This window comes from Puma concolor, chromosome A2, assembly GCF_028749965.1.
Source record: "Puma concolor isolate L17-30 chromosome A2, mPumCon1.1.hap2, whole genome shotgun sequence".
Taxonomy (NCBI): domain Eukaryota; kingdom Metazoa; phylum Chordata; class Mammalia; order Carnivora; family Felidae; genus Puma; species Puma concolor.
In genome coordinates this window covers 69311111-69335154 of record NC_141668.1, presented here as the reverse complement: position 1 = coordinate 69335154, position 24044 = coordinate 69311111, and the positions used below count along the sequence as shown (strand labels likewise).

General features: G+C 39.6%; 1 protein-coding gene across 18 annotated transcripts in view; it reads right to left on the bottom strand.

Moving 5' to 3' along the window:
* The window catches only part of LOC147583253 (uncharacterized), a 77314-nt gene that overhangs the window by 19568 nt on the left and 33702 nt on the right, over window positions 1–24044 (bottom strand). For 5 of the 18 annotated variants that reach the window (XR_015246904.1, XR_015246894.1, XR_015246897.1 and 2 more), the window contains 2 exons: window positions 19594–19834; window positions 19029–19399 (listed from right to left, as the gene is read on the bottom strand). Coding sequence is in view for 9 of the 18 variants with exons in the window: in XM_086695691.1 (XP_086551817.1) it covers window positions 22485–22599 (115 nt within the window). In the remaining 9 variants the exon portion in view is untranslated. The other 13 variants (XM_086695691.1, XM_086695707.1, XM_086695700.1 and 10 more) reach the window with 7 other exon arrangements.

Genomic DNA, 24044 nt, shown 5'->3' with positions numbered 1-24044 from the left:
TAAATGTAGAAAACATAAGTCTTTTAAACATCAGATAGGATCTGAATTTTTCAGGAATGCAGTCACATATTTTGCTATTATGACAGGTTGACAGGAAACCACCAGTCCCCCGAAGGAAGTTAAGCAATTTAATGATCAAATAAGAGGTAAAAGGACAAGCCAACTAGGAAGTCCACGACAGGGCTTTGAGAAAATGCTCTCTAGTTGATCACAGCTGTGTGAGTTTGGAGGTCGTTTCATTGCTTTCCTATATAGCTCACTCTATACATCTCCCAAATGACAAGAGCAGGACAAACCAATAGAGTATTAATTTGCATTATATGCAAAACAAAACAAAACAAAACAAAAAACAAAAAACAAAAAAAAACAAAGTCTGGAATATGGCAACGGAAGAAGGAAAATGAAGTCAATGAGGGTTAATGTCATTAGGGTTAACATCAGATTCACAGAATTGTGTCCAAATGTAGCATTGTTTTCTGCCACATTTTATTAAAAAGGTCTTAATGTATGTATCCATTTCCCCACCTAGATAATGGGCACTCACAGACATACACTGCTTTCTATTTAATCGTTGTATCCTTAGCAACTGATGGTGTACCCAGCACAGAAAAGACTCTCAAAATGTATCTGATAAATGAATGTGGTTTATTTCCTTGACAAAATGATAATAAAAGGAATTTCCCAGCTAGAAAAAAAAAATTCATTAGAAGAATCATCACCGTAGAGACTTAAAGAAATAGGGGTCTGTAAACTGTGTTCCTATCTCTTTAAACAGAGTGGGCCCACACAAATATCCTACTACATTTTGCCTGTAAGATCCAGTTGCAGGGAAAATTATTCCAGGAAATTTCCTTGGTGCATGCCTCACTCATATGCATATCCACTACTTCTGCTGCCATGCTTGGGCTGTCCAGACTCAGGGTTCAGCACCTCTGACTTTGATAGATGGATGCTTTGGGCTCCTTCAGGTTTGATGACACAAAATGTCCCCTCTGGTTCACAAAACCTCTGCTTCCCACCTGGCTCTTGTTTCTACTTGCTCCCTAAATGATTATGATTTTATTAGACTCCAGAAATACCCTCAGGATAATCACATCACCCCTCAGAGTGCTAAGTGAAAATGGCAGTGAATACACCACGAATTGAATTAATAGAGATACCTGTCATCACTTGGGTAAATGACACTCTTCAGTGGTTCTCTGTCTTGGCTGTTCCTGGAAATCACTTGGGGAAATCTAAAACCATTGACTCCTGGTTCCCACTCCCATGGATCCTAATGTGACTGGTCTGTGGTGTGGTGTGGGTATTAGAATTTTTTAAAGACTCCAGAGGCACCTGGGTGGCTCAGTCAATGAAGCATCCAACTCTTGATTTTGGATCAGGTAATGACCTCACGGTTTGTGGGTTCAAGCTCTGAGCTGGGCATTGCACTGACAGCTCAGAGGCTGCTTGGGATTCTTTCTCTGCTTAACCCATGCTTGCTCTCTCTCTCTCTCTCTCTCTCTCTTAATATAAATAAATAAGCATGTTTTAAAAAATAACTTTTTAAATGCTTCAGGTGATACCTATGTAAAATTTTCAAATCATTGCTTTGGGTTGAAAACCAAACTGGTACCATTTTTCCCCCATATTGCAGAGAATAGACATTACTAAATGACAATGAAACAGTTTCTTAGCTTTGTATTCTATTCTCTTGTCTGAGTATACCATAATATATATATGTATATACATATACGTATATATGTATATACATATATATATATGTATCTATATTTCTAGATGAATGCAGATTGACTTAAATGACATATTTAAAGTTACCCTGCAAGAAAAATGAGCTATATTGGGTGGATAGTTTTCAGAGTTCTTAAAAAAACCAAAAAATTCCAAAATATTAATACCATAAGGATTGATCTTCCATCTAAAGTGAGACCTAGGGTTGAATGTTTTCCTCACTCCCTATTTTCACTGAACACTGAAAGCTGCCAATCCCCTCAGGATGTGGGCCGATTCGCCCCGACCCCACAAAGTTAAGAATTGGCATTCCCGGGGCACCTGGGTGGCTCAGCCAGTTGAGTGTCTGACTCCAGCTCAGGTCATGATCTCATGGTTTGTGAGTTTGAGCCCCACGTTGGGCTCTGTGCTGCCAGTTCAGATCCTGGAGCTTGCTTCGGATTCTGTGTCTCATTTTCTCTCTGCTCCTCCACTTGTGCTCTGCCTCTCTCTGTCTCTCAAAAATAAATAAATGTAAAAAAAAATTTTTTTTAAAGAAAAGAATTGGCATTCTTTAGGTGGACCCTCCCACCTGCTGGTCACTTGCCCAGGCACTGGCTGTTTTTAGAGATGCTAGTCTGGAGAGACATGGGTCTTAGCTCTTAATTGAGGGGACAAATGCCAGCCTTTAGGTGTGACTCATGCCTAAGATAAGCAAAGGGAGACCAGGGGCATGCAGGTCTCCTTCATTAGCTGTTCTTTAAAGAGCTGGTGAGAATGCTCCCCTTCCAGACTCAACAGCTGAGGAATTGTGCCAACTCAGCTTCTGTTTCTAAGGCTTCAGAGATAAGGACATCATCTCACCCTGAGTGCTGGCATCTTCAGCCTTACTCCTGTGTGCTGTTTGCCCTCTCTCTAGACATAAGGGCCAGCTCATACTTGGTACCAAAAGCAAATCTTCAATTTCTGGGAGAAAAGGGAGGGTTTATTAAGTTGAGCAGAGTTGTTAACAAATGAAACATAGTATAATGAAAATTATACTATGTGTAGTTTTTTTGTAATTTTTTATATTATTTATTTATTTAATTAATTGAAAAAAAATTTCTTTAACATTTATTTATTTTTTGAGAGACAGAGACAGAGCATTAGCAGGGGAGGGGCAGAGAGAGAGGGAGTCACAGATTCCAAAGCAGGCTCCAGACTCTGAGCTGTCAGCACAGAGCCTGACCCGGGACTTGAACTCACGAACCGTGAGATCATGACCTGAGCCGAAGTCAGACGCTTAACCAACTGAGCCACCCAGGTGCCCCACTATGGGTAGTTTAAATAAGCCACACATATTTGTCTTCTTGTATTAGGCCCAGTGTTCTAGCTCTCTTACCACACTGCTCAGAATCCCCCACCCGGACAGTCCAGTCCGAGGCCTGTCCCAGGATGCACTGGGAGAAGAGTGGTCACTAACTGCTCACTACTTGCATCATCCCTAACAGAGATTCCAAGTGGATTCTGCCACAGCCCAATTCCCACAGCCCCCACAGGGTGCGGCACTGTCATTTAGACTCTTCTCCAAGGACACATTTGGACAGATGTGATCGCCTGTCGACTTGCTGGTGGAAGAGAGAAGGAATAGGAAATCCATTATTGGCTGGAGCTACAACTTGAACAGAATGAGATGGGCAAAGAGAAGCAGGCAGGCAGAGAAGGCCCATATATTCTCCACTGACGGGACTCTCCCAGAAGAGCAAGTGGAAGCTCAAGGCTGGGCTTGCGTGGATTAAGGAGAGGGTTAGCATAAACAGCAACTCCTCCTCAGTATCTTAAACAACAGGCCCCAGCCTGCCTTGTCTGTGGAGGCAGGCAACGGGTCTCCTTGGCAACGGAGGCACTTGCTCAGCAGGACTAGCAGGCAGGCGTCTGCAAGCCTGGAAGGAGAGCTACTGTGCCTGCCTTTCTTGTCAATGCTCACAGGGTCCAGACCTGCATCCTCCCCCTCCTCTTCATTGCCCTCATCTACCTCCTTGGGGCCATGCCGTCATTGAGAAAAATCCCCTCCACTCCAAAACCTGAGAGATTTCAACCCCTATGAAGACAGCCAGTGAGCAGTTTTGCTTCCCAATTCCTGAATCTCCTTTGCTGCATTACACTTTGGTCCCCTGAAGTCCCCAGATCTTATCCTGGATCTGAACATCCTAGAAATGCCCCAACACAGAAATTCTAAACTCCAACTGTCCATGTGCAGGTCGCCTCCCGCCCTGTCTGCTTTTTCTACCTTCATACCCACAGTATTTGTTCCCCCAAACTCTCTAATCCTTGACAGTTCCTTCCTTGCAGGTTAGCGGGACCCTCTCGGCCTCTCCTCTCCACCACTCGGCCCCTTTGCTCTAAATTACCATCTTTCCAGGAAAAGCAACACCCGTGATCAGTGCTACCAGCTGCCCTTCTCTGGTGCTAAACTCTGGCACTGCTCCAGCCTGTGCAGAAGGGTACACAGTGACTATAGAATCGCTTGCGGTTTCCGCCCTCTGCCGAGCCCTGAGCACCGTTTATCAGCCTGTTTGTTTTTGACAAGCTTCTCCATCCCATCTTCTCAGCGGCTCTCAGTTGATTGCTTCACTTCTGCCTTTATCCACAAAACTGGCATCAGCAGCAGCATGGTTGATGTCCTATCTCATCTCACTTGTGCACACTTCAGACTTGCTCTCCAGCTCTGCCCGCGTCTCAGTGGGCAAGGTCTCCCCTTCTCTCCACCAGCCCTGAGGACCTTGCCCCAGCTCCTACCTGCGCCCCCTGGAAGTGGCTTCATCCATCTTTTCTTGTTTGTCTTTACTTTCAACATTCCCCTCTCCGCTGGCTCCTGCTCTTGTGCCTACAGACCTGCTCATGTTCCTCTCCGTCTAACATTCCTAACATGCTTGGACCCAGCATATACCCTCGGGATTTGGTGAGCTGTGGCCCACAGGAAGCCTACATTCCTGAATAAAATTTGCCTGGAATATAACCATGCTCATATGTTTATGTATTGTCTACAGCTGCTTTTGTGCTACGACAGCAGAGTAGTTAAGTTGTGATAGAGATCATACCGCCCATGGAAAAAAAAAAATCTGCTCTATGGCCCTTTACAGGAAGAATTGTTCGCCCCTCCACATTCACCACCCTTTTCCTTCCTCACCACTCCTTAATCCACAGCCATTGTGATCTTATTTCTGTGCCTTACCATCTTCTTAATCTTTCCTTTCTCGGGTCACTCAGATGACTCCTCATTTCCTAATTCTCCTAATTCAAAGGCAGGGGAGACTTTTTCATTCTTCTTCTTCTTCTTTTTCTTCTTCTTTTTTTAAGAGTTTATTTATATTGAGAGAGAGAAAGAGGGAGAACAAGCAAAGGAGGGTCAGAAAGAGAGAATCCCTGACTCTATGGAGTCAGGAGCCCAGAGCATGGAGCGCAGAGCCTAATGAGGGGCTTGATCCGAAGACCATGAGATCATGACCTCTTGCAGAAAGCAAGAGTCGGAAGCTTAACCTACTGAGCCACCACATACTCCTCTCATTCTTTATGCATTCCTCTGCCACACTGGACATGTGTCAATTATACCCTTCTTGAAATTCTACAGAAAGTTTCCAAATTCAAATGCCCAGAGGAGCTAGGCAGACCATGTCAATGAATGAAGAAGGCCTCACTGAGATATGAGTATGTGGGGACCTGGAGACCTGTCCCCATAGCAAAAGAGCAGCCCCATCCGCTATTGTGGGTCCCATAATAAGAAACTTTTCCAATGTTTCAAGGGAGGCTAGAAACACAGATTTTATGCAACATCTCTCAACTTTAAAATGTTGGCAACTATTTTAAAAAAATATTATAAACCACGATGAACCAAAGAAAACAAAACTTTTGGCCAACTTGTCCTAAAAGCTATGGATTCCAAGTCTATGATGGAAGTTCCCTGGTTCTCTTGGAGAATCTCTGATTTTTGCTGCTAGAGACAGCAAAGGATTTAGCTCTGTGAGATAAACTGCTTCTACCTTCCCAGGAGTTCATCCCCAGCCCATGGGGTTTTTTCTTGCTACACAGCCTCTCTAGGTGAAATCCCAAATTTATTATCTTACTCTCTAACTTATGCCCCTGATTCTGACTCTCATTTCCAGTACCTGCAGGACTTCTCCACCTGGAAATCCCACATCAAAATCCACATCAGCCCTCCACTATCCTCAACCCCTACCTTTTGCCAAACCAACACCTATTTATAATTTAGGACTCTGTTTCCCCCCACCCCATGAAGACTGCCCTCCCTTCTATCATTCCATGGAAGGATTGGGGTCCCTTTCTCTATGCCTTTATAATATTTTGATAACTACACTTTCTACACAATATTATAATTATCTGTCTTTATGTGTCTCTTACCCTCCTAGAGTATGGCCTTTCAGTGGGCAGGGACTGTGTTTCACTATCTCTGTATTTCCAGCCTCTAACAGAGGGTAGGCATTTAATCATTTCCTTATAAATGTTCGGAAAATTAATATATGCACAAATAAATAAGAGAAAGATTCACTTAAAATTAAATTGCCAAATTTTCGACGTCCACAGAACACTTTTTACTGTGTTATTTTATTTTATGGTATCTTTGGTACATAATTAGCATGGCTGTTAACATTTTAGAATGTATCAGAAAAAAAATGTAATTTCCTCTTATGATTGTTAATAAACATTTGTTTTCATGCTCCAGTAAAACTTTATTATGTCCAGCAATATAAAATGGCAAAACTTAATAAATGGAAGTCAAAGAATAAAGTAGGATTTGCCAAATAAATACATCATTAAGGAAAGCAGAGTGAGAACACATATCTTCTAATAAGTGTGAGATATAGTAGGAGAATTTACTACTGTACAGAACAGAAAAAGTAGTTATTTGATCTTCAAATCTTGTGATATGGAATGATAGTTAACAATGAAACAAGTTTCTGGGGCACCTGGGTGGTTCAGTTGGTTAAGCGTCGGACTTCAGCTCAGGTCATGATCTCAGGGTTTGTGACTTAGAGCCTGACCTCGGGCTCTGTGCTGACAGCTCAGAGCCTGGAGCCTGCTTCGGATTCTGTGTCTCCCTCTCTCTCTGCCCCTCCCCTGCTCTCACTCTGTCTCTCTATCTCTGTCAAAAATAAATAAACATTAAATTAAAAAAAAACCAAACCAACAACAATGAAACAAGTTTCTCTCAAGAAAACGAGGGCAGTGATTCTGATTCCAGCCTTCTGGAGGGATTATAATGCCCTATCATGTATTTGATATTGTGGCATACTTTTAAGAATCCTGTGAGCTTTATTTCTGGGGTGAGGTTGTGGGAGAGAGCAGGGTGAAAATGTTGAATTAACATTAGTTTTATTTTTGTCCATGGTTAATTGCCTGGAACTCCCCTTCATTACCACTTGCAGATTAAACATGAAGATAAAGTTCTCTTTCCACCAATAGGTGGCAGTATTGCTTTGGCACAAACAGTAACATTGACACACTATCATTTTTAAAAGACTTCCTAGATCTGTTGTATCTTTATTTCATTCCTAAACTCTAGGCCTCAGAGTGCCCAGTACAAATAACAATGGAATAAATATGGCACTAGCATGATATTTGAAGAAAATTGAAGAAGGCTTACCAAAATCACCCCTTCATTCATAGCCTTGCTTTTGAAAGAAATGCACACTAATTTCTCTCCTCCCAGGAAGGCTTCTTTCCCATCAGGTAAACCTAGAGTGATGATTAAGGCAGAAAAAACAGGTTCCATGTTGCAAGCAGTAAATTTGCTTCTCTGAGAACCTCCAGGTTGGGTTATAGCCAATTCACTAATCTAGTCCCCAGCCTGGCAAGAATCTACTCTGAATATGTACTCACATAAGTCTCATTGACTGTTAGGATAGGACTGGAGTCAGACTCACCAATTTGTTGATTCTCTCTTAATTATTTTTAAATTTATGCACATATATATGCCCATGTAACCATCACACTGATAAGAGATTAGAACATTTCCAACATCTCAGAAGGTTCCCTAGGCCCTCTTAATTTTTTAGAATTGGGAAAACATTTTATTTCTCAACTAGTGTGTTTAGAACAAAAAGAAAGAAATATGTCACGTGACAGAAAAGTTGGGGAGAAGAATTGGCCTACTTTATACATTGGTCAGGGTCTCTGCGTAGGCTTGAATGGGAACTCTGTGACAGCTGCTTGGTGGGGGGGGGGGGTGGGGGGGTTGCTCAATGCAACAACGGGATGGAAGATCCCAAGTTATAGTGAGGAGGTAGGGCAACTGGAACTCTTGAGTATCAATGGTGGTTGATAAATAGGTACAATCACTGGGGACAACGGTTTGGTAGTATTTATATATGCATACCCTATGACCCCGAACTCCGCTCCCACATACAAATGCAACAAAAAATGCAAACGTACTTTCACCAAAAGACATTTACTAGAATGTTCCAAGAGCAAATGGCGGTAGAATGCATCAGTGTTCGTGATCATGCTATAGTCACACAATGTAACACCATAGAACTAAGATATGTAAACCATCCACAAATACATAGAACAATATGGGTAAATCTCACCAACATAATAGCAGGGGAAAGAAGCCAGATACAAAAAGTACATACGTTATGATTCCACTTTTATGAAGCTCAGTATTAATGTATCTTCTGAAGTATGGATTGCAGTTACCCTGGGGTAGGAGTAAGGTTGGGAGAAACATGCTAGTAATATTCTGATTCTTGGTTACACAGTGTGTTTCGTTTGTGAAACTTCTTCAGCCGTACATTTACATTTATATATATATATGTATATATATATATATATATATATTTTTTTTTTTTTTTTTTTTTTAGAGAGAGAGAGAGAGAGAGCGAGCAATTTGGGGAGGGGCAGAGAGAGAGAGGGGTGGGAAGAGAGAGTCTTAAGCAGGCTCCATGCCCAGTGCAGAACTCTTTGCAGGGCTCTATCTCACAACCGTAACAGCATGACCTGAGCTGAAATCAAGAGTCAGAGGCTTAACCGACTGAGTCACCCAGGTGTCCCTTTACATTTACATTTACAGGTAAGTATGCTAAGTATGAAAGGAAGTAGATACAAATTATACGTCAATTAAAGTTTTAAAAAATTAAACTTTTAAAATTATAAATTATATATAATAAGTAATAAAGTAAATAATAATAAATATAATATAATAAATAAGTTATATATAATAAATTATACTCTAGCCAAGTATAGATAAAAGTCACTGCTACATGGAATGACAGCACAAGTGGATGAAGGAACTCGCATTTCAGTTAGACCCTCATAGATGGGCCAGCCTCCCTAGGTGGAGGTGGAGAATGGGCATTCTATAAACAAGCAGTGTATAAAAAAGCAAAGGTGTAGAAGTTGGGTAGAGTAAGGAACATTCGGGAAAAGACAAAATTGACCAAAGAATCAGGTTGATATAAAAAAGAAGCAGGAGAAAGATCTCAAAACTAGACTTAAAGAGTCTAAAGAATTGAGTCTTTATTTATTGGGCAACCTGGAACTAGTGAAGTCTTTGTTTTATTTTAAGTGAGAAGCAAATGATCAAATCTCTACTTTGGGAAGAATGATGTGCAGGACGCAGTGGAGGAAGGAGCCTACAGATTGGGCGGGGGTCACGTACAAGTGTATAAACCTCCATAATCTGGCCCCTGCCCTCCCACCCCTTCAACCCAGTCCTTCACCTAGACCCACCCAGCTACAAGCCAGTCATCTAACCATTTGCAGGTCATCGACCAAACCAAGCCCTCCTGGCTTGGGACATGAGGCTCCATGCCCTGGGAAGACCCTTTCTCTGCTCCCTCATTAGGCTTACACTGGAAAAGAGCCTTCTCCCTTCCAGCAGCATACCAAGAAGCTTTTTCACAAAATCAAAGTCTAAAAGTTCAAAACTTGTCTTCAGAACCAAAGAGTATGTACATAAACCAAATAAGGAACATAGGATGCAAGCAGTTTCTATGCTTAAATCACCTGCAAATTCTGAAGGAAAAAAAAATCTATTGATTTTTAACATATTAATTGATAACAGCCAAGCTTCAATCAGTAGTTTCTTAGCACTTCTGAGTCTTATTATTCCCAGTAGTGTAACTGGGGTCTTGATAACCACAGAAACTGGTAGTAATGTCCATAATATAAATCACCAGGGATCACCCCAGAATATAACTGCAGCCCAATTTTGTTTCGGTGTACAACGTGCTGTGACTCCCCCTTGCCACACTACCAACCAGAAAAATGCACCTTGCTTATTGGCAAGAAATTAGAAATTGGGTATTGAGTCATTGGATTTACCCGAATGGGTTCAAATTGCGAAATGTTTGAAGAAAATGTATAAGGGCAAGAGAAAATCATCTGGACATTTGCCAAGGTTCAAAAGGAAATAGGAAAACTTAAGTAATTCATATCCTGTACACTTACTAAGCAAAACACACCATTAAGCATTAAGGGCAGTCCTTTACAAATGCAAATATTGGCTACAGAGACACACATGCCAGGCAGAGGAAAATGTGAGGCCCAGATATGTGTGTGAGTGGGGGGGGGGGGGGGGGGGAAGGGGTGGGTTCAGTGCCAGGACCCAATCCTGGTCAAGAAGAAGAATGGAAGCCAGCTGATGCCTCTTGGAACAGGACAGGCAGCAGTGAGCTGCTGGCTGAATGAAATGAAGGGGCAGGAAGGGAATTGTTCATCTTAGGAAAAAGGTCTTAACTGAAGATCAGGACATTAAAAGCTTTAAAAGACTCACGCTCAGCCCCTATCCTCAGATTCCATCTGTCTAGGTAGGGTCCCAGGTATGGGGATTTTCCGGGTGATTCTAAGGTGTAGCAAAGATCAAGAACCACTGCGAAAGCAGGAAGGCAATAGACTCACACCTGTGGGATGAGTTCAGGTTCCAGTACTTCTTTGATGAAAGCTCATTCTCTGTTACTCACTCGCCCCACCCCTTTCCACCCACTCCACCTCACCTCACCTCACCTCACCTCACCTCACCTCACCTCACCCACACTCACCCTACAACCACCAGCTGGATTTTGACCTCTCTCAAGTCAGGTCCCTGGAAGTTTCCATCTTTCTCTCCCTAACCCCCAACCCTCATCCAGCACAGCTTTCTCAATCAGTCACCAAGTTCTGTCTTTTTCTGCATCTTGATTCTCAAATCTGCCCTTTCTTCTCTTCCCCATCTCTTTAGTTTCTACCTTATTCTGGGCATTATTTGTTCAACAAGTGCCTACTACTCTTTAGGTGTAGGAATTTACACTATTTTGGTGAGTGAAGCATTGCCCCTGCCCTGAAAGTTTTACAGTACAATGGAGGAGAAAAACCATAAACAAGTACGTGAACACATTAATTTAAGATTATAAATGTAAGTAGTGAGGAGGAAACAACCAGGATGTGGTGGAGAATAGGGGAGGAAGAGGGAATCTGATTAGACAGGGAGGGCAGGGAGGCCTTCCAGGAGTCACCTAATTTCCTTCTAAACTCTCAGCATCACACATAATCCCTTTCTCATTCTCTTCCAATCCACCTCCTGAACAACCACCAGAGGGATTTTTGTAAAAGTCCAGTCACTTTCATAGGGCTCCCCAGCCTCTTGAGACCTGGCTCCCAGCCACCAACCCAGGATCACATGCCCCTGGGGCTCTGACTGCTTCAGGCCACCAGCATACACACCACTGCCCTGCCTACAATGCCCTTTTCAGGTCCTCTGTCTGGCTTATTCTTATTTGACTTTCAGAACACATCTTATGTTGCCTCCTATGAGAAGCCTCATTGGACCCTCCCTAGTTTGAGGGGCACTGTCACTTTTCTAGGGTTCCAGGGCATTCCATATTTACACAAAGGACAGCTCTTGCCATTCTGTGATGTGACTACAATTTTCCTGGTCTGCTCCTCTTCTGACTTGGAGCATCTTCAGGACAGAGTCTGTATCTTGTTCCTCTCAGTTTTTCATGCCTGGCACAGCGCTGGGCACAGTAAGGCACAGCAAAATTGAATGTATGCCTGGAAGGCCCTTTGAATACTTTTAGCCTTTTAGCTGATCCTGGTAGGTCTTAGAGGAAAATAGGGTGACCGACTGTCCCAGTTTGCTTTACAAGTACCAAAGCCAGGAGTCAAAGCCATCTTCTATCAACAAAGCCCTTGTGTCTTTCCCATAATGATGTCACAATTTCTCTACATTGTTTTAAAAGTCACTGACACTATCTAAATCACATAGCTAATTAATACATGGTCACATTATAAAACTTTGAAAAATACACATAAATGAAAAGAAAAAAAGTCACTCAAATGTCATCTCTAACCGCAATCACTATTAACCTCATGCTCGGTAACTCTCTAGACATTTTCCCACACAAAGCATCATAAACAAACATGTCCAGATTGTGATCAGGCTTATAGGTGTGTGTGCACAGGCACTGTTCTCTCCTACACAGTTTCAAGGCCATGACTGCCTTTTTTTTACTCAAAAGAGAATATTCCTCCAAACAGTTCAAAAACTGTGGTTCAAAAACAGTTGCTGGTTGGTTGCTTTTTTTTTTTTTTTTTTTTTTTTTTTTTAACATTTCAACAGTCGCTTAGAACAGGACATGTTGCTTTTTGACCATGGGTTCTATGCCTTTCTTATATCCTCAGATTTTTCAAGGTCCAAGCCACTGCCGTCTTTCTATCCAGGGTTCTCCATCCTGCTCCAGTGACAGCGGGGTGCACTGCAACCTGCTGCTCCCCAATCATCCTGGGACTTCACTTTCCTGCTCCCTGTGCCCCACACCCCCCTCTCTTAGATCACTTTCTCTTATTGGTGAAATCCATCCTCAAGTAATTTTTCAAAAAAACTTGGAAAGAAAAATTCTAATCCTTAAATATTTGAAAATCACCCCTTCCCCCACCCTTTCACCAACTTCATTAATAGTTTGGCTGAGCACAGCAAGCTAGATCTAAAATTATTTCCCCCAGAATTTTGAAAGCCTCCATATTTTTCTTAGCATCTCATGATGCTAAGTTTGATGCAATTAATAGTAATTGTCCTTGTAAATCTTCTGTTTTCTGTCTCTTTCTCTCTTAGATTTTAAGGTGTGGGAGTTGTGTTTATGTGTGTAACTGTTGGGTGAAAGGAAATGTATGTTTTACTGAGACAGGCAGAATCATGCTCCCCACACCCTCAAAAATTCCATGCTCTAATCCTCAGAACCTATGAATCTGTTCTTTCCCATAGCAAAAGACAGTTGGCATACATGATTAAATTTACCGACTTGGAGCTGGGGAGATTATTCTGGATTATCTGGGTGGACCCAACCTAATCATGTGAGTTTTCAAAAGCTCTCTTTTCTGACTGGATCAGAGCTGACACAAGATAAGGAAGAGATGTGAAGTATGAGAGAGATTTGAGCTGTCACTGCTGGCTTTGAAGATGGAAGAAGGGGACCATGAGCCAAAGATTGCAGGTGGACTCTAGGAACTGGGTCTGCCCCCAGCTGACAGCCAGCGAGAAAATGAGGAGCTCAGATTTAACATCTGCAAGGAACTGAATCTGCTAACAAGGGGAATAAGCTAGAAACAGATTGTCCCCTAGAGTCTCCAGAAAGGGACACAGCCCTGATGAGGCCTTGATTTTAATCAAGACCCATACTAGACCATGACCTTCAGAATTTAAGTTAATAAATGTGTGTGTGTGTGTGTATGTGTGTGTATTTTAAATATGTATTGTTGAAAGCCACTGAAATTTGTGGTAATTTGTTACAGCAGCAAAAGAAAACCAATACATTTATATTTTGATAAATGCTGCCAAAATTTCATCCCAAAAGGCTGGATTTACTTATATATATACCAATAGTTGTTGAGCAAACTTTCTCAAAACCTTCACTAACATGGGATATTTTTAATAACTTAATTTTTCGAAGCTGATCCTAAAAAATATTTCATTTTGTTTTCATCAGCAGTCTTCTAATTTTTTAAACAAGGTCAAGCACCTTTTATGTATTTGTTAAACATGTTTTGCTTTGTTTGAAATTATACTTTTTTATCCCTCGATTTCTAACATTTCAAATAGTTATGACCATGTGTATAAAAATGTATCCTGTTAGATATTTGCTAGTCCTTTTAATTTAATAATTTGGGTCTCCTTTCTGCTCTAGAAGCTACATTGCATATTAAACCATGTGCAGAATCTTCTAGCTTCCTAATTCAAAGTATCCTGGTCTTTATCTTATCATATCGCTGCCCAGAATGAAGGACTACATGTCTTACCTTTCCTTGCAACTACGTTTGACAGAAGAGATGTAAGTAGAATTATGGGAGAGCTGTTTAAAAATAGTTGCCACAGCTTGGAAGAACTTTTCTTTCTCTTTCTTTCTTTCTTTCTTTCTTTCTTTCTTTCTTTCTTTCTTTCTTTCTTTCTTTCTTTCTTTCTTTCTTTCTTTCTTCTTTTGGCTTTGCTCCTTTTTTGGACTGGATTCAGACAAAATGGCTGCAGTTCCAGCAGCCATCCTGGACTATAACATGGCCTTGACAATGGAAACCATTTACTAGATGATAGAATTGGTAACAGCCTGGTTACTTTCCTGGTGACTCACCGAAGTCACCAAACCACTTCAGAAATACCTACTTGTTTTATGTGAATGAGAGACTTCTGTCTTGTCAATCTCTGATTCTTCTATTACTTCCTATTATATAATGCAGCTAAATCTGACCTTAATACAGAATCCCAGCATTGATCTGTTATGTCTTTTATCTCTTATATTCCCCATCTCTCTCTTTCTGTTCTATTTTCTAGGTGAGTTTCTTGACTTCATCTTTAAATCTTACTATTTTTTTTTTTAATTTCTGCAATTACAGTTTTATTTTCCAAGAGTTATTTTTCTTCTTCACAGCACACACTTTTGTTTTATATATGCCATAGCTTTTACATCTCAGAAGCTACCAATTGGAAAGTATCTCCTGTTTTGAAGTATACTTCTGGTCTCTGAATTCTTTCTTTCTTTCTTTCTTTCTTTCTTTCTTTCTTTCTTTCTTTCTTTCTTTCTTTCTTTCTTTCTTTCTTTCTTTTCTTTCCTTTCCCCCTTCCTTCTCTCCCTTCTTCCTTTCTTCCCTTCTTTCTTCTGTTAATTTATCTTGAGTTTTCCTTTTCATATTGGAGAATTTCATCTGATATCTATTAATTCTTGGTTGCTGTTCACATTAAGAATGAGGCAGTAATGAGACAAATTAACATCATATGCCTCCTGATAAGATACACTCAGAAAAACACCTACTTCTGTGGTGTTCTGCCAAAAGTGTATAACCTGAATTTAATCACAAGGAAACAGTAGACAAACCTAAACTCACTGATATTCTACAATATAATTGAAGAGTAGTCTTAAATGTCAATATCATGAAACACAAATAGTGTTTGGTGATTGGTTCCCATTAAAAAAGATAAGAAGAGACTTGGCAACTGAATGCAACATGATCTGGAAATTTCTTTTGCTAAAAAGAATATGTTAAAAAATAACTGGCAAAATATGAATAAGATCTACAATTAGATAATTATATTATATCAATGTTAATTTTCTGATTTTTGATAATTTTTCTTTGTGTAAGAGCATGTTTAAAAAAATGTATACACTTAAGTATTTAAGTATAATGAGGCATCATGTCTACAACTGACTCTCAAATGGTTCAGCAAAAAATAAAACACACACACACACACACACACACACACACACACACACACACACACACACACACCTGTTTGTTAAGAAAGAGAAAAGGATAAAATAAATATGTTAAAATGTTAGTATTACAGGAATTTAGGCATAGTGTATATGGAAATTCTTTGCACTTCTCCAACTTTTCTATAAATCTAAAATTATGCCAAAATAAGAATAAAATAAGATTGTGCCAAAATAAGGGGAAAAAAAGCTTTTTTAAAAAAGAGAATATGGTGTTTTCACTCATATGTGGAATTTGAGGAACTTAACAGAAGACCATGGGGGAAGAGAGGTAAAAATAAGTTACAAACAGAGAGGGAGGCAAACCATAAGAGACTCTTAAATAGAGAGAACAAACTGAGGGTTGATGGGGGTGGGGAGGAACAGGAAAAATGGGTGTTGGGCATTGAGGAGGGCATTTGTTGGAATGGGCTCTGGGTGTTGTATGTAAGTGATGAATCATGGGAATCTATTCCCAAAGCCAAGACTACACCATATACACTATATGTTAGCTAAATTGACTATAAATTATTTTAAAAATTAATTAATTAATTAATTAATTAATTAATTAAAAGAACAAACAAAAATCAAAAAGAGAATATGGCAGTGAAAGACCCTCTGGGAACTGCATGCACATGGGCTGGTTTATGGTAGGCTTCAAAAGAGTTCAGGCAGGCATGAAGCCAGCTATAACCCTGGGAACCTTTATATGCCAGAATAAGGAGGCATTTACCCTGGGAGTGTTTTCGTAGTCATCTGCTCAAGTTCTTCCTAGGCAGTTTCTTAAGATTATTTAAACTTTCCGATTTTTGCCCAGGGCTAAAGGGCTGTCTGCAAATTCTTTCAGTCCATTGTCTCAGGCCCATCCCCAATTGTACTGTATTGTATTTGCTGTGTCAAAATCTAGGGCCTGCCTGGGGCTCAGTCAGCTGGAGGGGAGTTCTTGGCTACGACTTCCTCCACTCTGCTTCATCAAACAAAACTCATTAATCTGTTTTGTATCTTCCAGAAATTTGTTGAAATCTTTTGTCTACCAATAAACCTTCTTACTCCCTCTTACTCCTTTGTGTTATTTTGTTTTCATTTTTTATATATTTTTATTCCTGAGCATACGCTTCCTCAGCCATCTTAAGCTAGAATTCTTTAGACAATTTAATGTTAATTTTAATCTGTAACTTATTACTCAAGGAATACATTCTTTTCCTACTTTTATTTTTTTTGGCATATCTGACAATCCTTCAGCTTTCTAATATTCCATGTTATCATAAGCTTTCTCAGCTTACTATAGCTCATACTGAATTTTTAGACCTTTGTACTTTTTTGCCATACTATTTATTTGGTCACTTAGTGAAGTTATATTATTTATTTTCATAGGTATTATCTTCTATAGCTTCGCTTTATAAATTTGGGCTTGTTAAGGCCACCCTCAATTTATTCCTTTCTTTATCTGAAGTAAGAATATGCCCAGAAGAATAGGGTAGCCCAGCACATCACATACTACCTTTCCTCTTCCCAGCCTTGGCTGATTAAACCAGGTATCTCCCCCAAATGGGCAGCCAACCCATTGATTGATCAGAGACCTTTGATTGGTGTGGCTTGACTAGACCAGATACCTAGACTAATCAGATTCCCTCCATTATGAGTTCAAATTATAAAATACAGAGATTGTTGCTGGTCATTGGTGGGCATTGAAATGGCAAAGTCATGTCAGCTTAGTGGTTGAGGCAGCCTTTTGGAAGATGATGGGTAAACAAATGAAACTTATCTTCAGAGAGATGAAAATGATATAAATGTGGAAAAGAGGCTGAGATTGAGAAAGAATTTATCTTGGCTCTGAAGAGCTGTCTGATTTGTGTGAGGCCCAATTGCACAGAATCTGTAAAATATCTGTAACACTGAAACAAAATTTCCTTCCTAATAATGAAGGTAATTTGAGTGGGTATTTATTTCTTGCAACCAAAAAATAAAAAAGCCTTAACTTTATTATCTTCATTTCCTGGGGTTTGTTTCTTAAAACACAAAGAACTATCTATTAACAAAGCTATGCATAAAAATATACATCTATATCAATCAGTACACAAATTAAAATGTCATAAGAATTAGGAGGGTTTTTTTTTAATCCTCTAATAGAATGTAGGGTCTTTTTCCCCAATCCTTGACTCTTTAGTCAATTTAATCTAATCGCACCACTAGAGTAAAAATTTCTTGGGGGCGATTTCAGTTTTGTTGTTTCAAGAGTCAAGGACTAGACATGAATTTTCCATTGTGAACTCTCCTATAAGATTTCCTGCCAAAAACACATTAAGGAAACCTAATGCTTCCACTGCTCCCTTCGTTTGTCCTTCATCTTTCTCCAGAAGTCTTAAGAAAAAGACTCGATGACTTCAATGTGTTTCCATATTTGCTACTGTGAATTCATGTCTTACTCCAGTACTATCCTCTCTCTGCATCTTGATCTTTGAAGCTAGAATTTCTCCTTGGTTTTATATCAAATGGATCAGATATATCATGGGTTTTGGAATGAATATAGAGAGTTATAAGAATATCCAGCCAGAAAAAAAACTATTTAACTATACTTGAGTCCTAATTTTAAAAGAGTTATAAAAGAATTCTACAACAGTCTTTTTTTTTCCCACATCCTGCTCTCATTTTTTTTCTTAATTTATTCTAAATATTTGAGTGGCAAACAGTTGATTTTATGATATTACTGATGAACTATAAGCATAAAGACAAAAGAAAAACAAGCATACGTGGAATAAGTGAGTCAGTCACAATAAATCATTAGGCTTTTGTTTCTCTTTTTCTTTCTTTCTTTCTTTCTTTCTTTCTTTCTTTCTTTCTTTCTTTCTTTCTTTCTTTCTTTCTTCCTTCCTTCCTTCCTTCCTTCCTTTCTTTCTTTCTTTCTTTCTTTCTTTCTTTCTTTCGGGGGAGTGGGGGGTTTGGAATATGTTCAAAAGTGAATCCTCCAGGGGCGACTGGGTGGCGCAGTCGGTTAAGCGTCCGACTTCAGCCAGGTCACGATCTCGCGGTCCGTGAGTTCGAGCCCCGCGTCGGGCTCTGGGCTGATGGCTGGGAGCCTGGAGCCTGTTTCTGATTCTGTGTCTCCCTCTCTCTCTGCCCCTCCCCCGTTCATGCTCTGTCTCTCTCTGTCCCAAAAATAAAATTAAAAAACAAAACAAAAAAAAAAAAAAAACGTTGAAAAAAAGTGAATCCTCCAGCTTTGCTTTGCTTTTTCAGGATTACTCTGGCTCTTTGGGGTCTTTTGTGATTCCATACAAATTTTAGGATTGTTTGTTCTACCTGTGTAAAAAATGCTGGTGTAAAAAAATAATTTTTTATTATTAAATATAATTTATTGTCAAATTGGTTTCCATACAATATCCAGTGCTCATCCCAACAGGTACCTTCCTCAATGCCCATCACCCACTTTCCCCTCTCCCCCACCCCCCATCAGCCCTCTACAATAGTCTTCTAAAGTGAGCTCCTGAATTCGGGGACCATGTTCTTTAATCTCTTCTACATTCCCTCCAAAAAAAAAAAAAAAAAAAAGATTCAGAACTATGTAACTTTCAGCTATCCAATTAATGTAGTTGAATTGAATCATTTCAATTACCAGAAGAAAATTTTATTAAACTTTAGTGCCAAGTTTCAAAATGAAAATACATTTAAAACAAACTTAGGAAATAATATTAAAATTTTTAAATTGCAAAAGTCAGCAGTTAAGAGTAATGTTCCAAAATAAGCACTGCCCATCTTTGGTGAATAAGCAGTTTATTTTGGCAAGTGCAGAAGTTTGTCTTGGGTGGAATCATAATGATCCATGCCATTGCCGTTCTCTTCCAGACCACTTAGAGATTTGCTTCTATTCAGCTATCTTATTGCTAGAACTAAAAAAAAAAAAAAAAAAAAAAAAAAAAAAAATGCTTCATACCATCTTCAAACAATTTTTTTCCACTTTAGTTTGTTCATAAAAGAAAATTCTGAAAAAGAATGACAAAATTGGAAAAATAAATTATCCAGAGTTCCACCATTCAAACAGATTTGCTCTTAATATATTATTCTAGTTACTTTCTACTCATAGACCAAAGAAATATATGTTAGTCACTTTTTGCATAGGATAATAAGCTAATCTACATGGCATGCTGAGGAATTTATGATCTAAATTGTAATGTACCATTTGTCCATGAATTCTCCAAGATTTACTCTTGTGCTCTAGGTCAAAGTTGCCCTGCTGGAGGAAATACTATGGCCCCAGTGACAGTATATTCAGGTTCATGAGCACTGAGAAAGGAGAAGGAAGCATTCAAAAACACTTCTTCTCAAACTTGACCATGCATAGGAATCATTTGTTGATCTTGTTAAAATGTAGAGTCACTCAGCATTTATAACAAGCTCCCAGGTGATGCAGGAGTTTCCTAGGGCACAAACACAGTTTTAGTAGCAAAATCCTAGTAATACTGGAACATAAGAAAATTTGATAGAAGAAATCTTTGCCTTCACACATCTATCTACCATTAAGCTATTGCTACATCTCTGACCCATTTCTGGGAAGACATGGGACTATTTCTCATACTTGGAAAGTTTCCCACAGACTGAGGGTGGAGTAGGACTTATTTATTGCAATAACAAGTGAAAATATTGAGCAACTATACTGAGTCTGTCCTCTGCATGGGAGGCCATGCAGAATTCACAAAGTTTCTGTGAAGTTTGTGGCAATATCTATGACATCTCAACATAGGGGCTCCTAGGAAAAGGGTACCTTCCCCATCCCACTTGCAGTTGAATGTGGTCATGTTACCAACTTCCAGCCAATGGGATCTAAGCAGAAATATATATGCAAGCCATGTTTTGAGGGTGACAATTACGTTAAATTATTTTATTTGTCCTAGTTAGGATAAACTGCAACCCAGGTGCTGTCAGCTAGAAGTTTAACTGAAAGTGTACACCCTGATATTCCAGTCAAAAAACCCATATCCTACAAGGGAGTACTCTAAGTGTTTCTGTCATCAATATCTGGATCAACACCAGACTCACTGCTAATGTTCACAGTGAATTTCAGAAATGGGGTTTTAAGGGTGAAATTAGCAGTCTGCCAACTAGTATAATGAATGTGAAAAAGGAACTCTCACTGGTTAACTTAAAGATATGTATGACATAACATTGACTAAAATCTTCTAGAAACACTTCCCACTCGTGGATGAATAGAGTAAGAGAATCCAGTGAGGCCTGCAGCCCATACTTTTAGGAATGGTACCTGAGGCTTGATCTCTAATGACCCTGGGTCAAGCCTTTGGTTTTGGGCTACCTGGGGTATTCCCGTTTTTGGAATGTTGTCATGCTTGCCTCGATTGGATTTTTTACTCCAGGTAAGACTGGAGGTTGGAAGAGATTGGAATTGAGACCTCACTGAATTGAAAGAGCAGATACTATATTCTTATGCTTGCTTACAAATAAATGTTTTATTAATAAATATTCACTTTTGTGGCAGAATCTGTTCTGAGACTTGGTTAGCACCTAGGAGCAAGGTTGGAGAAGTACTTTGAATCTATTGTTCTCTACCAAAAAACCCTGCGAATTGTGTGGGACCTCATTGGCTTGTGTCAGCTCACAGTAAAGAGAAAGAGGGATAGAAAGAACTGGATTTCCTGAAATCCATGGAGCAAACATAGAACTCTGGACCTTTCTCCTCCAGATGTGTTTTCATGTCAGAGAGAAATAGATGTCCAAACTGTGTCAGACATTATTATCTTATATTTTTTGTTACTCACAGCAGAATCTACCCTGATAGTCCTGTATGCCCCCGTCACCATCCCAGGAAAAACCATTCCACGAACAGCTTTTGAGATTTCACCTCCCTCTCCTCATTCTTATTCTCTTCTTCTGTATTTAGGATTCTCTTCACTGCCACCCTCCTTCCTCTACTTTCAGATACTTTGGAATCCCCTTCAATCCCTTCTAATCAGAAATATCTGCTCTCCCAAGGAAGGCTCATCTATGACATTGCTGCCTCGATGGGGACTTAATCATCCCCCCCTTACTATTTCAAGGAAGAAAGTTTATAACTTAACTATGTTCTAATGACAGATATATCACAAGTCAGGCATTTTACCCTTAGACTTCACATCTTAGCATAGATAATTTTAAAAATAAAAATGATCAATGGTTCAGGATCAAATATAACCCGAAGCCTATATAACATGGTATGGAACTTCTGGACATTTTGTATTTATTTTCTTCATCTCATCCTTTGCATTCATTTCACAGATTTTTTTAAAGTGGTTTTTCAAGATTACAAATACCTCAAGACTATATAATGTTCAAGATTACATAACATGGCCTTGACAGTTAGTATACCTTTCAGGCTTATTATTGTTCTTTATCCTTCTCTTCATGCTTCCTTTCCCACTTCTTTAATAACACAGAAAATGGAACTAAAAAAAAGGCTTCACATTCCTAAGACCTCTCTTTTGCACAGCAGAGTACCATAATTTGGATTTTTGGAGATTTCCTCTTTATGCAAAGTGCAGTCCATAAAGAAAGCAGTAGAGTGTAATGATTTAGCATATGTTCTAGAGTCAGTCTGAGTTCAAATCCTGCCATTAGCTATGTGCCCTTAGGCAGGTAACTTTATTACTCTGGGCCTTAGTTTCCTCATCTAAAACATGTAAATAATAATAATGCCTCCCTCCCAGGATTGTTGTAAGGACTAAAGAAGATAATCAATGTAAAGAATTTAGTATAGTGTTTGCCATGTAGTAAACATTTAATAGCATTCACTTATTCAACAAATAATTATTCAATATGTGCTATAAATAAAGTACTGCTTAACATTGTAGGGAATTAGAAACTGAGGCGGACAGTGTTTCTTCCCTTAAGAAATTTATAGTCCAGTGGGAGAAATAAAAGAACAAAGTGTATGACTACAATAGAAATGGATAATGCTAACATATTCAGATAAATTATTTATTGCACTATATTAAAGATAGTTGCAAATTCTTTGTTATTCTTGATCTGGAGTCCAATTCCTTCCCTTTGAATCTAGGTTGGCCTTTGGAACTTACTTAACTAACCATGTAACAGAAGTGATGTTCCAGGACTTTCACCCAGGTCTGCTGTAGAACATTTGCTCTGAGGGAAGCCAGCCATCACACAAGAAGTCCACGTATGTGGAATTGTCACTCTGTAAGGAAGTCCAAGATATCTATATGGCAAATCTGCATAGAAAGAGCACTAGACCTGACTGTTCCAGCCATCCCAGCCCAGGAATCAAAGTGAATAAACTGTCCTCGCAGCATCTTGGCACCTCCAGGAAATGCAATGTGGAGAAGAACTGAGAACCCAAATAACAGCCGAGATTGAGTCCTCAGATAAGTCGAGCCATCCCAGCCAACTAACTCAGTAGGACTTTAGATAAGCCATGTAAACCATCCTTACTACAGGTTACTTATTTCAAATGGGGTTATGATAGCTGTCTTTCTTATGTTTTGATGTATACTGGGATAAAGAAAATAGTATGTGCAGAAAAGAGTTAGCAGAGTAGACCTGAGACTGCTAGTCTTTGAAAGGTTTACTTGCAAAAGTGGCCCTTGGCTGGCATCGGGGAACATGGCTGCGAAACAGTTCCCTACACTGACGTAAAACTTTCCCTAAATGACAAGGTGGCTCCCTATGGCTAGACTGCTTCTACAAACAGTCTGGCTTATGCTGAACATGTGCTTTCCTTCTAGGAGTCTGGGATTTGGGTATGTGATGAGCAAAGGGTGCCTATGTGACCACCTTTGATAAAAACCTTGAGCACCAAGTCACTAATGAGCTGCCCCAGTAGACAACACTTTGCATGTGTTATCACTGCTCATTGCTGAAGGAATTAAGCCACCCGACTGAGAGAGGCTCTTCCAACCTGGAACCTGATATTTCCCCCAACTTCACCTGATGCATCTTTTCCTTTTTTGATTTCACTTCGTATGTTTTCATTGGTAATAAATTTTAACCATGAGCACAAATAGATGCTAAGTTCTGTGAGACCCTTTCTATCAAACCACTGGACCTGGGGGGTGATCTTGGGGACCCTTGATGTACAACATTTAAAAAATTGTGAAGGATCTTAGAGAGTTCTTCAACTTTTTTTTTTCTTAAAAGGAGGTCCCTCTTAATTTTCTCATGTTCTTGCTCTCACCCCTCCTTCCCAGAATATGCATATTGAACTTCCTTCTCACCTAAAGCCAAAGTAGCATGGGGACATCAAGACACTATTGGAGATTACACTTAGTTCTTCAGGACTTGAGCAGCTGTGTAACTGCCATCCGGCAAACATATATAACATATATAACAAGCAATCATGCCTGCATTTTATTCTTTACCCAATTGTGTTTGCCTTGTGGGTATAGTATAGGAGCTTTTACTTTACTGGGCTAAAGATATTGAAATTCTTTTTTAAATATTTACCATAAGACCAAACTGGCGATAGAAAGTGTTTTCTTTACAATTAGATAGCAATACTTCATAAATGCATGGCTAGCCAAAAAAGAACTGGCACCACAGCATCAGCAAGAGTTCACATCCACCTCATGAAACCTGTGCAGCACATCCTGCCGTACAGCATATCCATCTCACACTGTGTAATAT